Source organism: Cherax quadricarinatus, chromosome 18 (genome assembly GCF_038502225.1).
Source record: "Cherax quadricarinatus isolate ZL_2023a chromosome 18, ASM3850222v1, whole genome shotgun sequence".
Classification (NCBI taxonomy): Eukaryota; Metazoa; Arthropoda; class Malacostraca; order Decapoda; family Parastacidae; genus Cherax; species Cherax quadricarinatus.
Window position 1 is genome coordinate 31,144,831 of NC_091309.1, and position 14,993 is coordinate 31,159,823.

A 14,993-nucleotide genomic window follows, 5' to 3' on the forward strand; every position below is an offset into this window, starting at 1 on the left:
AAGCAGAAATCTAAAGCCAAGACAGCAGTGCCTTAGTGTGCGCAACAAGGCCAACAGATTACTTGGATTTATTTCAAGAAGTATAAGTAACAGAAGCTCAAAAGTTATTTTACGTCTCTATACATCACTAGTGTAGCCTCATTTAGATTATGCTGCTCAGTTTTGGTCTCCTTACTACAGGATGGATATAGACTCATTGGAGAACATACAGAGAAAAATGACTAAAATGATTTACTGTATAAGGAATCTCCCGTATGAAGACAGACTTAGAACCTTGAATCTCCACTCTCTGGAGAGACGTAGAATGAGGGGAGATATCATTGAAGTGTATAAGTGGATGATGGGTATAAACAAAGGTGATATTAATAAAGTACTGAGGGTGTCAAACCAGGTAAGAACCAGAAATAATGGATTTAAATTAGATAAATTTAGATTTAGAAAGGACATAGGTAAGTACTGGATTTCTAACAGAGTTGTGGATGCGTGGAAGAACCTTCTGAGTAGGGTGATCGAGGATAGGACCTTGGGTAGCTTTAAAAAGAGGTTGGACAAATATACGAGTGGGAAGGGCTGGGTTTGATTGGTGTCGTGGGTACAGGAGTAAACTGTTGGGTAGCTATGGGGAGGAGTGGTTTTGATAAGGACCTGCCTTGTATGGGTCAATAGGCCTTCTGCATTGTTCTTCCATTATGTTCTTATGTTAACAGGGACACTTCTGAATCTATACCTTCCGTCATGTCATTCCCATATACCAGAAACAGCACCGGTCCTAGGACTGACCCTATGGAACCCCGCTCGTGTGTGTGTGTGTGATCGTTTTTGTTTGTAAGCTTCCTGTAAATTTGGTGTTTTAGTATGTTACCCATGTCAGTGAGGACGTCAAGGAATGGTACCCTGTCAATGATCTCTTCAAGTGTGAACTGGATGGTCGGTTCTTGTTCTAGCAGTTGTGTGTATTGTTCAAGCAGGTTTTGTCTTGTTCCAGCAGTTCTGTGTATCGTTCAAGCAGGTTTCATTTTGTTCCAACAGTTTCGTGTGTCCTTCAAGCAGGTTAGGTTTTGTTCCAGCAGTTGTGCTCCTCGTTCCAACATTTCGGGAATGGGAAAGAGGGGCAAGACTCTCTCGGGCCGTAACAGGAGTATTGCCCAAGACTGTACAGGTGTAGAGTTTACTCTCCAGCATTACTTGCTCTTCCAGTCGCCGCCCCTCTACTCATGCGTGCGTCCAGGGAGCGTGGGCTACCCGCGTCTCTTCCAGTTTAGTTTCCCTCGCGACTCCCAGGAGAGCAGAGTGTTATCTGCGCGTGCACATTCCTCCCCACGTGAATCCTGCGCCGTCACCCCGCTCCTGTGTTGACGCTCACACACCTCCCACGGTGATATTACCTAACGATTGTGTTGTGATTGAGCCTTTAGTATTGCGTGTAGGTGGTGTTGCGACTACCAGGACTCACCAGCCAGGGACCACTGGCAAGGTTCTTCAGGGACAGTGACGGAGGAAAAATATTAAGACAGAGAGGTGCGACAGTTGTGATCAGAAACACTTAATGACAACAAGATAACCTTGATAGCTGTAACAAGGAAAGCTTAATGACATCAAGATAAGCTTGACAGCCGTGATCTGAAACGCTTAATGGCATCAATATAGGCTTGATGAGAAAAGGCCTTCCTAGGAACTAAGTACAAATATACCGGTATTTTTGCTAACGAATGTTCTAAGGCGGCTCGGGCGTTGTTCAAGGAGTTCTGTGTTGACACTAGAACCTAAAGAGGCCCTCCGGATCCCTCCTCAAGACTGCTGGGACGAGCTACTAGCCGAGGACCTCCTAGCCGTCACTAGCAACTGTGATCAGAGAAGCTGCTGCTGCAGAGACAGTAGGAGGAGGGTGTGCAGCAGGTGGTCTAGGTGATGGTGTAGTGCAGGTGATTTTAGGTGAGCGTGGGGGCACTACAGGACCTCCATACCGACCGCACTGCACCTGCTACCTACTAGACGCCCAACACCTGCTGGATGCCAGTCAGGAGAGCTACCACCACCCTTCCTCCCAACAAGTAAGTCTAACATCACCTCTAGCATATCCGGTATATGTGTGTTAGTTACCATTTTGTCCTAGGCACATGTCCATTAGACACTAGGCCTGTTGTATATGCGTGCGTGCGCGTGCGTGCGCATGCGTGCGTGTACTCACCTATTTGTGGTTGCAGTGGTCGAGCCATAGCTCCTGGCTAGGTGTGTGTGTGTGTGTGTGTGTGTGTGTGTGTGTGTGTGTGTGTGTGTGTGTGTGTGTGTGTGTGTGTGTGTGTGTGTGTGTGTGTCTGTCTGTCTGTCTGTCTCGTGCCGAATAGGTAAAACTGGTCAATTTTCAAGAACTCATTTAACAAGCTTACTCTCAATATTGACAAAACCTATTTCATTCAGTTTGGAAACAGAGGTACAAATGTTCCTCTTAACAATGATAAACGGAACACCTATCACAAAACTCAGAGGGAAAATCTTTAGGAATCCACCTTGATAATAGCCTCAAATTTCAAACACATGTACAAGAATTTTCTTGGAAAGTCTCCAAGACCGTAGACATACTATCGAAGATACAGTACTATGTTCCACAGTCAGCCCTCCTGGCTCTATATCACTCACTTATTTACCCCTATCTCACCTATGGAATCTGTGCATGGGGCTCAACAACAATAAACCATCTCAGATCATTAATTACCCAACAAAGGCTGCAGTCAGAATGATAAATTCTCACTCCAGACAGCACACTCCACCAACATTCAAAACTCTAAACTTACTCACCGTACAAAACATCCATACTTCTTATTGTGCCTACTAAATACATAGAACATTAAACTCGGATATAAATCCTCCCCTCAAACTTCTCCTTACCAACCTTAACAGAACACATGAACATAACACAAGGCACAGATCACTCTCTGATGTTCCTCGTGTCCATCTCACACTATGTAAAAACTCAATGCACACAAGAAGCCCAAAAATTTGGAATTCATTACCAGTAAATACCAACGAAACAATGTATATCAATTCAAGACTCTTCTTAAAAACCACCTACTCACCCAAAACTAAATACACAGTAATTTAACTTTACCTACATAGTTAACAAATCACTTTCTACTGCCTCAAAATATCATTACTCACTATGTTACTCCCCTGGTGTTAGGTCCCCATAATTAAATGCTCACTGGTCAATAAATTCTCATATCTAACCTAATGCAAATATTGAATAACTTATATCTCATAAATGTATAACCCAGTTGTATAATTAGAGAAACCTCATCAAACTATGTTTTTATAGCATTACTTAATAGAATAATCATTCTCTTGAATACAGAGTAACTCATCTACTGACCAGATGAACTGTTACTGCTCTACACATCATTGATCTGATTAGATCTGATTATTAAATTATACGACTACATATAGTAAATTGATCATTTTGTTATATTATTAACTGTACTTTTACAAAATTGTAAAACTATAATGTTTCAAAATTCAAATGTTCAAATTCATTGTTTAAATTAACTCAGTTGTACCTGATACTGTAAATTGTCTACATTAACTGTTACCATTAAATATATTATAGCTTAGATAGTCTTAAGTTAATTTTAAGCTGTCCATAATGCTCTGCATACAAGGCACTTTTGACATGTACACCAAACTACAATAATACCTTGTACGACTATGTATCACGTCCTAATAAATTATTATTATTTTTGTAATTAAGCCCTTTCTAAAATTTTCTCTTATATGTTTAAAGATATATCTTTTTTCATTCATGTTAATGTAAAAATTAATAATTTTGTACCAAAAGAACCTTAGAAAACTTACCTAACCTTGTAACAAGCGCAATTTAATTTGGCCCAATTCAACTAAATATATTTAAGATACATTTACAATAATTTAATAATAAAGAAACAATGAAATATTTTTTTTCGTTAGGTTCAGAATGATTTTTGCGAGATTCTTGCATACAGAAATTTTTGCTTGCCTTATTCGGCAAGAAGAGCATTGCTATTTAAGCCAAAATCGCAAGTTTTATCTATTCGGCACGATTATATATATATATATATATATATATATATATATATATATATATATTTATATATATATATATATATATATAGATAGATAGAGAGAGAGAGAGGGAGCGAGTGAGAGCGAGAGAGAGAGAGAAAGATCGCAGTTAGCAGGACTCGATACTGCTACTGAGACGGACAAGATTCCCAGGCAGCGCTCTTATCCACTCAGTCACAAATGCCACATAAACTGGGCAGCCTGATTCACAAGCCATGTTTCTTTCCAAGCCCAGGCACGTCAGTGAGCCTCAAGCATGGATTCAAGGCAAGCCATTTCAATCTCCTCCTGTATATATTGATTTCTTAAGTGCCCCTCTCCTCTTTTTATTCACTTATATATGCCTCTCTTTTGGCCAATTAGATGTTTTAATATATTGTTTATCCATTTAGGATAATTTTTGTTTCATCCAATTTCCTTATTCGGAACCTAAGTTGCCTAAACAGCTAGAATTATCCTCTGGAAAATGTCATATCGGCAACCATCACCACCTACCTGACCCAAAGTGAGGTCATTCCAGTTCAACCCACCCAGGTAATTTCTCAGTCCTATGACATCAGCCAAGCGGAAGTCAGGGAAAGATATTTAATTGCCATTATTAGGGTAATTCCATGATATATTAAAATTGAGTGATTTGTGATCACTTTCCCCAAGCTCATCATTAACCTCAAGATTATTAATTAGTGATTCCCTGGTGGCAAGAACCAAGTCAAGCAGGTTATTTCCTCTAGTTGGCTCTATCACAAACTGTTTAAAGAAACAATCCTAAATTGTATCAAAAAAGTTGCTTGATTCGAAATTTCCTGTCAAATTGCTCCAGTCAATTTGTCTATAGTTGAAATCTCCCATTATCACAACATTTTCGTATGTAGATGCCTTACGAATTTCGTCCCATAGAAGTTTACTGCACTCCCTATCAAGGTTAGGGGGCCTGTAAATCACACCCAAGATTAGTTTTCACGGCCCTCGAGAAGCTGTAACCAAACAAATTCAGTGGCTGACGCTAATTTTATATCTTGTCTAACACAATTTAAATTACATCTATCTCTGACTACATCGCTACTCCACCACCTTTCCTGTTGAACCTATCAGCGTGGAATAATTTATAACCTTGTATGTGACATTCAGAAGGCGTTTCTCTATCTTTCAGATTGAGTCAGGTCTCTGTTATAGCAATAATATCTATGCTTCCTGCACTTGGAATTAATCTTAGCTCATCTATCTTATTTCTTACACTCCTGCTATTAGTATAGTAAACCTTAAGGGAGCTAGTCTCTCACTGCCCTCTGGTGTCCCCCTTTGTTTGCTGATCTGATCCATTGTCTTTATTTGTGACTATGATGAATAATGTCTTTTAAACATTTACTGTTTTCAACCCTAGTGCTGCAACCTGACTGCTTCCCACATACACCAATACCTCTGTCTTCTATCAGTTTAAAATCCTAGACATGTCAACAATGAGAGATGTACCCACATCCCTTGCATACATATCATGTTTGCCATAAAAGTTATCCCAGTTGTCAATGAATGGAATTGCAAGTTCCTTGCAGTATCTGTCTAGCCAGCAATTTACACCAATTGCCCTAGTACAGATAATGGGCTTGTTCCCATTACCTGACCTGACATCCAACCTGTTGACTATGTCACGAACACCAGCTACAGGAAAACATTGTCTCACCTTATTCTTATTACAGAAAGCACGGTCCATATATCTTACTTGTGAGTTACCAACCATAAGAATGCACTTACCTCTATTAGCAGGGGAAGTAGTACCTTTACCTTCACTGACCACTGAAGTACACCCATCCTGAAAAAGAGAGAAGCGACTTCCTTCAAATCTTCTCTCTTAACTTTCCTTATTTTGATGCTCCTCCAATTACTGGGACCCATTCGCCACTGGTAGCAGGTGCTGGACTTCGCCTCACTGCTGGGAGCCTTTTCGTCCTCACCACCTTCAGCCTCCTCGCAGCGAGTGACAAACTGCTCCTCACTGCTGGTAGCATCATTCCCCTCACCCACTCCAGCCACCTCACACTCACTCCCAAACTCATCGAGGTGAACCTTCAGCCTCCGAATTCCCTCCTGTAGTAGTAGTAGGACCTCCTCCTTCAACACTAACCTCAGATTTTAAAACACTGCAGAAGCAAGCAATGGCTTTGTAACCCTCCACACTAATCCCCAAAGCAGCTCAGGACCATATGACCTCTTTTGACTACCGACCACTGTGTGACCACACTGATTTTATATATATATATATATATATATATATATATATATATATATATATATCTATATATCTATATATATATATATATATATATTACAGCAGTTTCGTGCAAAATAACACAGAGGAAGTTATCTCCTAGGCTTTGCAAGACGATAGATATTTATCGTGGGTGATTGCGCCTCACTGATGCACCACCAAGTCTGTGATTGCTACACCGCCACCAGTGTGTTTGTTGTACCTTGTGAAACTAGCCAGCATCAGGTAGCCAGCATCAGGTAGCTAGCATCAGGTAGCCAGCATCAGGTAGCCAGCATCAGGTAGCCAGCATCAGGTAGCCAGCATCAGGTAGCCTGCATCAGGTAGGCAGCATCAGGTAGCCAGGCCAGAGGCAAGGTGAGCCGGACACCTGTCTAGCAGGTAGCAATTAACAGGTGTAGCCGTGCATGACGCTGGTCTTCCTTCCCTGGTGGTATGCCCAGACCTGCCTGGTCTCAGCTACCAACCTACTGCCAGCTCTACCCTACTTGAACATCAAGCTGCGTTCGCATATGCTTGAGCCTCAAACTTCGTTCACTTCTCTCGTACCTTAAAGCCTCGTTTATTTCCATTATTATTGAATCCGAGTCTTCCTTTATTTCTCTCGTACCTTATGTTAAGGTTCTGTTTACGTTTCATATTCTTGAACCCGAGGAAAACAAAATTCTCGTACCTTTTCTTGAATCTTCGCTCACTTGAGCCACTAATGTTAACATATTCTGTAATTGTATTTCTAGCACCCTACCTTTTCACTGGGTTTATTCTACACCTCTCATATCTTTCGCTCTAGTAAGGTGTTATGGTAGTGTCTTGATTGAAGACCCGGCCTCCAAGGACCTTCCAAAGCAGCGAAATATATGTATATTGTTTTAGGCCTGTTATTTCTTGAACCATCCCAGCTCCGAACCTTTATACTTTCTTCAGGTACTGAACATGGTCTCTCAGGTGTGGACTCTATACTGGTGCTGCGCATTCTATGACAGGCAGCACGCATGTCATGAACAGTGTCCTGAAGGGGTATCATGATAATTTCTGAAGGCAATTTTAAGCGTGTTAGCCTGGCATGCGATGTTCATATGTACTGGATTAAGTTATGTACGTTTGTCAGAAAACAGGAGCAGTGTTTCCTGACGCGGGTCTTAGTCGTATAATTACTCATAAATGGAGCTTTTAATCCGACCGAGGCCTTCCGCTGGCTTACCCGTCCACCCCTGTAAAAAATATGGTTATAATTACAAGCATTATTGGTAGTAAATGTACTGAATGTACATCATTGACGATAATTTCGCTGTAATAATTGCTCTCAGGTTCTTGACTAACTTTCAGTATCTTGCTCTTCCCTCCCAGTTTTTACACTAGCTGATCCACTTCACAGAGTTTCATGACCTTGCATCTCTGTGGATTAAATCTTAGTGGCCACTTGTTAGACCACTACAGTAACTGCTCTGGTAGCAGGTCTCTCCGCTCTGTCTTCTTTTTCTCGTTACCTCCACGTCATCTACAGACACCATATTAAAGTGTATTTTATTTATTTTAAACAATGTCTCTTTTTTCATCGTCATAAACTCCGTCATCAGTTGGTTTCTTATTAAATAACGACGAGTTAGTATAATAAACAAAGTGATCTCTGGCAGAATATTTATGAATATTAAGAGGATTCAGAATCGATCCTTGAGGGACACCACTTGTCCTGATATATCCTCCCATAAGCATCCTTGCACCCCTGTCTACTCTTCCATTTTATGCACAAACTTCCGGTGTGGTATCATATCAAATACCTTTCTGCAGTCTAATAAAAATGCGGTCGACTCAACCTCATCCCTCTCAATTTCTTGTAATTTCCTTCACTTTTCCATTACTCTACAGAGTATACATGACAATCATACTGGTCTGTATCATGTGCATCGTTAATATTCCTTTAAGTATACATATGAATCACATTCGCAGTATTCCAAGTATTCGGGATTTCTTGTGTTCAGTGGTGTGTAATGTTTGCTTCTTTTATGCTTATTTTTATATTAAACCAAGAAGTGGATGAACAAGACATGTGCAGCCCTGGGTACCTGTGGACACTGATACCCAGGTGTTGATCTCAATACCCATGGTGATATGTAGTGAGGTATCATAGCTTGTGGTACCTATGGTGACATATACTGTCAGATATAGCTTGTGGTACCTATGGTGACATACTGTCAGATATAGCTTGTGGTACCTATGGTGACATACTGTCAGATATAGCTTGTGGTACCTATGGTGATATATACTGTCAGGTATCACAGCTTATGGTACCTATGGTGGCATACACTGTCAGGTGTCATAGCTTGTGGTACCTATGGTGATATATACTGTCAGGTATCACAGCTTGTGGTACTTATGGTGACATACTGTCAGGTATCACAGCTTGTAGTGATGTATCGGATATCGGTATTCCCATCTGCATCCGCGGAACATCCGCACAATTTCTTACATCCGCATCCGCGAAATAAGTAAGACATCCTCATATAAATCCGCATACGCGGATATCTAAATTTTCACATGCGATACATCCCTATTACCATAGAATTATGGTAATTTGTTCTCAGTCACTTCAGTTCATCTTCTACAGCGTTCATGTTACCAGCTTTATCTGATGTATCACACCTCTCATACTCCTGGCTGCTGCTCTTGTTCCACCTCTCATGCTCCTGGCTGCTGCTCTTGTTCCAGCTCTCATACTCCTGGCTGCTGCTCTTGTTCCAGCTCTCATACTCCTGGCTGCTGCTCTTGTTCCAGCTCTCATACTCCTGGCTGCTGCTCTTGTTCCAGCTCTCATACTCCTGGCTGCTGCTCTTGTTCCAGCTCTCATACTCCTGGCTGCTGCTCTTGTTCCAGCTCTCATACTCCTGGCTGCTGCTCTTGTTCCAGCTCTCATACTCCTGGCTGCTGCTCTTGTTCCAGCTCTCATACTCCTGGCTGCTGCTCTTGTTCCAGCTCTCATGCTCCTGGCTGCTGCTCTTGTTCCAGCTCTCATGCTCCTGGCTGCTGCTCTTGTTCCAGCTCTCATGCTCCTGCCTGCTGCTCTTGTTCCAGCTCTCATGCTCCTGGCTGTTGCTCTTGTTCCAGCTCTCATACTCCTGGCTGCTGCTCTTGTTCCAGCTCTCACACTCCTGGCTGCTGCTCTTGTTCCAGCCCTCACACTCCTGGCTGCTGCTCTTGTTCCAGCTCTCATGTTCCTGGCTGCTGCTCTTGCTCCAGCTCTCATGTTCCTGGCTGCTGCTCTTGCTCCAGCTCTCATGCTCCTGGCTGCTGCTCTTGTTCCAGCTCTCATGCTCCTGGCTGCTGCTCTTGTTCCAGCTCTCGTGCTCCTGGCTGCTGCTCTTGTTCCAGCTCTCATGCTCCTGGCTGCTGCTCTTGTTCCAGCTCTCATACTCCTGGCTGCTGCTCTTGTTCCAGCTCTCATGCTCCTGGCTGCTGCTCTTGTTCCAGCTCTCATGCTCCTGGCTGATGCTCTTGTTCCAGCCCTCATGCTCCTGGCTGCTGCTCTTGTTCCAGCTATCATACTCCTGACTGCTGCTCTTGTTCCAGCTCTCGTGCTCCTGGCTGCTGCTCTTGTTCCAGCTCTCGTGCTCCTGGCTGCTGCTCTTGTTCCAGCTCTCATGCTCCTGGCTGCTGCTCTTGTTCCAGCTCTCATACTCATGGCTGCTGCTCTTGTTCCAGCTCTCATACTCCTGGCTGCTGCTCTTGTTCCAGCTCTCATGCTCCTGGCTGCTGCTCTTGTTCCAGCTCTCGTGCTCCTGGTTGCTGCTCTTGTTCCAGCTCTCATACTCCTGGCTGCTGCTCTTGTTCCAGCTCTCATGCTCCTGGCTGCTGCTCTTGTTCCAGCTCTCGTGCTCCTGGCTGCTGCTCTTGTTCCAGCTCTCGTGCTCCTGGCTGCTGCTCTTGTTCCAGCTCTCATACTCCTGGCTGCTGCTCTTGTTCCAGCTCTCATACTCCTGGCTGCTGCTCTTGTTCCAGCTCTCATGCTCCTGGCTGCTGCTCTTGTTCCAGCTCTCATGCTCCTGGCTGCTGCTCTTGTTCCAGCTCTCATACTCCTGGCTGCTGCTCTTGTTCCAGCTCTCATACTCCTGGCTGCTGCTCTTGTTCCAGCTCTCATGCTCCTGGCTGCTGCTCTTGTTCCAGCTCTCATGCTCCTGGCTGCTGCTCTTGTTCCAGCTCTCATACTCATGGCTGCTGCTCTTGTTCCAGCTCTCATACTCCTGGCTGCTGCTCTTGTTCCAGCTCTCATGCTCCTGGCTGCTGCTCTTGTTCCAGCTCTCGTGCTCCTGGCTGCTGCTCTTGTTCCAGCTCTCATGCTCCTGGCTGCTGCTCTTGTTCCAGCTCTCATACTCCTGGCTGCTGCTCTTGTTCCAGCTCTCATACTCCTGGCTGCTGCTCTTGTTCCAGCTCTCATGCTCCTGGCTGCTGCTCTTGTTCCAGCTCTCATGCTCCTGGCTGCTGCTCTTGTTCCAGCTCTCATGCTCCTGGCTGCTGCTCTTGTTCCAGCTCTCATGCTCCTGGCTGCTGCTCTTGTTCCAGCTCTCATGCTCCTGGCTGCTGCTCTTGCTCCAGCTCTCATGCTCCTGGCTGCTGCTCTTGTTCCAGCTCTCATGCTCCTGGCTGCTGCTCTTGTTCCAGCTCTCATGCTCCTAGCTGCTGCTCTTGTTCCAGCTCTCATGCTCCTAGCTGCTGCTCTTGTTCCAGCTCTCATGCTCCTGGCTGCTGCTCTTGTTCCAGCTCTCATGCTCCTGGCTGCTGCTCTTGTTCCAGCTCTCATGCTCCTGGCTTCTCATTTCCTGTCAGATCTCTGTCATTTTCTGGGAGAGAGAGCGTGCATGTGTACTCACCTATTTGTGATTGCAGGGGTCGATTCATAGCTCCTGGCCCCGCTCTTTTACTAGTCGCTACTAGGTCCACTCTTCCTACTCCATGAGCCTTATCGTATCTCATCTTAAAGCTATGTATTGATCCTGCCTCCACTACGTGTTTGTGTGTGTGTGTGTGTGTGTGTGTGTGTGTGTGTGTGTGTGTGTGTGTGTGTGTGTGTGTGTGTGTGTGTGTGTGTACCGTCACGCTACACTGCCTCCTGATAAGAGATCTCACGTGAATCTGATATACACCATCACTTTACCACCCAGGTGGTGCTGGGTGGCACCACCCAACACTCAGGTGGTGCTGGGTGGTGCCATCCTTCATCACAAGAGTAAAAAAAAAAATGTCGATACTCATGCCAGTATATTGGAAGCGTCAATTAAAGAGTAATGACCTGGATAACCAGGTAATAACTTGGTGGGCCCCGTAATTATGATTTTTAGTTAAGACCGACCCAGTACAACCAGCCACCAGTCTAACTTTGGTTTTCGTACGCATTACCCACCCTGAATTTCTGAATGCTCCCGTTTTTAAAAATTCGTTTTAGGTAATAATAATAATAATAATAATAATAATAATATATATATATATATATATAAACTAAAAGCTTGTTTGACACGTCTGATACTTGAGTGTATAAACATTGATATACATTATCAACTTCAACTGACAGCTAAACGGAGCCCCAGGAAAATATTTTGTATACCGCGTGCCACCTGCTGCTTCCACTACAGTACGAGGCTGTGCTGGCACTCAGAGCCACTTGGTGCTAGAACGTGAATGATCCTTGCACTCAGAGCCAGTAGGTGCTGGCACTCAGAGCCAGTAGGTGCTGGCACTCAGAGCCAGTAGGTGCTGGCACTCAGAGCCAGTAGGTGCTGGCACTCAGAGCCAGTAGGTGCTGGCACTGAGTGACGATGTCACTGATCTGTTAAGAAAAGTTCCATCGCAGAATTCCATGAAGTGATGGCAAGTTCATGGAGCAATACTGTGTCATGAACCACTGTGCCAGGTGTCATGAACCACTGTGCCAGGTGTCATGAACCACTGTGCCAGGTGTCATGAACCACTGTGCCAGGTGTCATGAACCACTGTGCCAGGTGTCATGAACCACTGTGCCAGGTGTCATGAACCACTGTGCCAGGTGTCATGAACCACTGTACCAGGTGTCATGAACCACGGCACCGGGTGTCATGAACCACTGTACCAGGTGTCATGAACCACTGTACCAGGTGTCATGAACCACTGTACCAGGTGTCATGAACCACTGTACCGGGTTTCATGAACCACGGCACCGGGTGTCATGAACCACGGCACCGGGTGTCATGAACCACGGCACCGGGTGTCATGAACCACGGCACCGGGTGTCATGAACCACGGCACCGGGTGTCATGAACCACGGCACCGGGTGTCATGAACCACGGCACCGGGTGTCATGAACCACTGTACCAGGTGTCATGAACCACTGTACCAGGTGTTATGAACCACTGTACCAGGTGTCATGAACCACTGTACCAGGTGTTATGAACCACTGTACCAGGTGTCATGAACCACTGTACCGGGTGTCATGAACCACTGTACCGGGTGTCATGAACCACTGTACCGGGTGTCATGAACCACTGTACCGGGTGTCATGAACCACTGTACCAGGTGTCATGAACCACTGTACCAGGTGTCATGAACCACTGTACCAGGTGTCATGAACCACTGTACCGAGTGTCATGAGGTGGATGGCCAGTGTAGGTTTGGCAGGCAGCGTTTGGATGCCCTGAGGGCTGATTAGATTTTGGCCACCGAAGTGGCTAGTTTATTGTGCTCCCCACATCCATCCTGTGGACGGTAACGCAAGAACACATATATACACAATAGGCCTAGGAACTAGGCCCCAAAAGGGCTAACTGGAGTACATCCAAATTTACATCTACAGTCTGAGGGCAGACTTTTGCAGGATCCGGGAGAGACACACCATGACCAGCCGTGACTGCTCAACCAATGAAACTGATGAGTTACATCAATCTGAGCTCATTACTGAGAGGAGACACCGGAACATCGATGTATTGTGTGCTCTAATAGTTATTCTGGGTCTTTAAGTGAAATAGTCAAGACTAGCAGAGTGATTTCCTGCACTTTAACCAGTATCCACACACCGAGAGTGGATTCTTGATGTAGAGGACATTACCAGTGCGTGCGCCGTCAACTATAATGATTTAATGACATTTAGATACGATGACAGCTCTCATTATCAAGAATGACGTCAATTGATTGACATCCTATCTTGACGTCACCCTGAACGCAAGACAACAAAAGATACCAGGAAGACAACACACCTAGGAGGGGCAGGTAATGGAATCAATTTCTCGTTACCTTCTTCACTAACTAGATTATAATCAACAGTTTGGACTAGACTGGCAGGACCTGCTGGGTGATGGGGTTAATGGAAGGTCCCAAAGTTCTGCTGACGTTAAGTTATCCTTACTCTCAGGTCCACTGATCCACTGTACGTGAGTGTTGAAGACTGACACACACTTATACAACAACTGTCAATCTTTATTGAGGAAACTTATTGCCAGCCACTGGCTTCTTCAGTTCAATATAGAGAAAAAGAGTGAAAGATGAGGAGGAGAATGAGTAATCAGTCCCTCAGCCTGGAGTCGATGTTATCAGTCCATCAGTCTTGAGACTGATCACATCGACTCCAGGCTGAGGGACTGATTACCTCATTCTTCTCCTCGTCTTTCACTGTTCTTCTCTGTATAAGACTGAAGAAGACACTGGCTGGCGGTAAGTTTCCCCAATAAAGATTTCCACGTGTTGCATAAGTGTTTCAGTCTTCAACTTGCCGGATTTTCTAAACCATTACAATACAAGAGTGTTGCGTCACTGATCCTGGTGATGGAACCAGCAGTGTTGCGTCACTTATCATGGTGATGGAACCAGCAGTGTTGCGTCACTTACCCTGGTGATGGAACCAGCAGTGTTGAGTCACTTATCATGGTGATGGAACCAGCAGTGTTGCGTCACTTATCATGGTGATGGAACCAGCAGTGTTGCGTCACTTACCCTGGTGATGGAACCAGCAGTGTTGAGTCACTTATCATGGTGATGGAACCAGCAGTGTTGCGTCACTTACCCTGGTGATGGAACCAGCAGTGTTGAGTCACTTATCATGGTGATGGAACCAGCAGTGTTGAGTCACTTACCCTGGTGATGGAACCAGCAGTGTTGAGTCACTTACCCTGGTGATGGAACCAGCAGTGTTGAGTCACTTACCCTGGTGATGGAACCAGCAGTGTTGAGTCACTTATCATGGTGATGGAACCAGCAGTGTTGAGTCACTTACCCTGGTGATGGAACCAGCAGTGTTGCGTCACCTATCCTGGTGATGGAACCAGCAGTGTTGCGTCACTTATCCTGGTGATGGAACCAGCAGTGTTGCGTCACATATCCTGGTGATGGAACCAGCAGTGTTGCGTCACCTATCCTGGTGATGGAACCAGCAGTGTTGCGTCACCTATCCTGGTGATGGAACCAGCAGTGTTGCAACACCTATCCTGGTGATGGAACCAGCAGTGTTGCGTCACTGATCCTGGTGATGGAACCAGCAGTGTTGCGTCACTGATCCTGGTGATGGAACCAGCAGTGTTGAGTCACTTATCCTGGTGATAGAACCAGCAGTGTTGCGTCACTTACCCTGGTGATGGAACCAGCAGAGTTGTGTCACCTATCCTGGTGATGGAACCAGCAGTGTTGC

The 14,993-nt window shown here is 44.9% G+C and overlaps 1 protein-coding gene across 6 annotated transcripts in view; it reads left to right on the plus strand.

The window, feature by feature from the left end:
- The first annotated feature begins 1,277 nt into the window (after positions 1 to 1,277).
- LOC128689222 (uncharacterized) overlaps positions 1,278 to 14,993 on the plus strand; it is a 413,444-nt gene continuing 399,728 nt past the window's right edge. For all 6 annotated transcript variants that reach the window (XR_011392158.1, XM_070086379.1, XM_070086382.1 and 3 more), the window contains exon 1: positions 1,278 to 2,051. Coding sequence is in view for 5 of the 6 variants with exons in the window: in XM_070086379.1 (XP_069942480.1) it covers positions 2,011 to 2,051 (41 nt within the window). In the remaining variant the exon portion in view is untranslated. The remainder of the gene's footprint in view (positions 2,052 to 14,993) is intronic.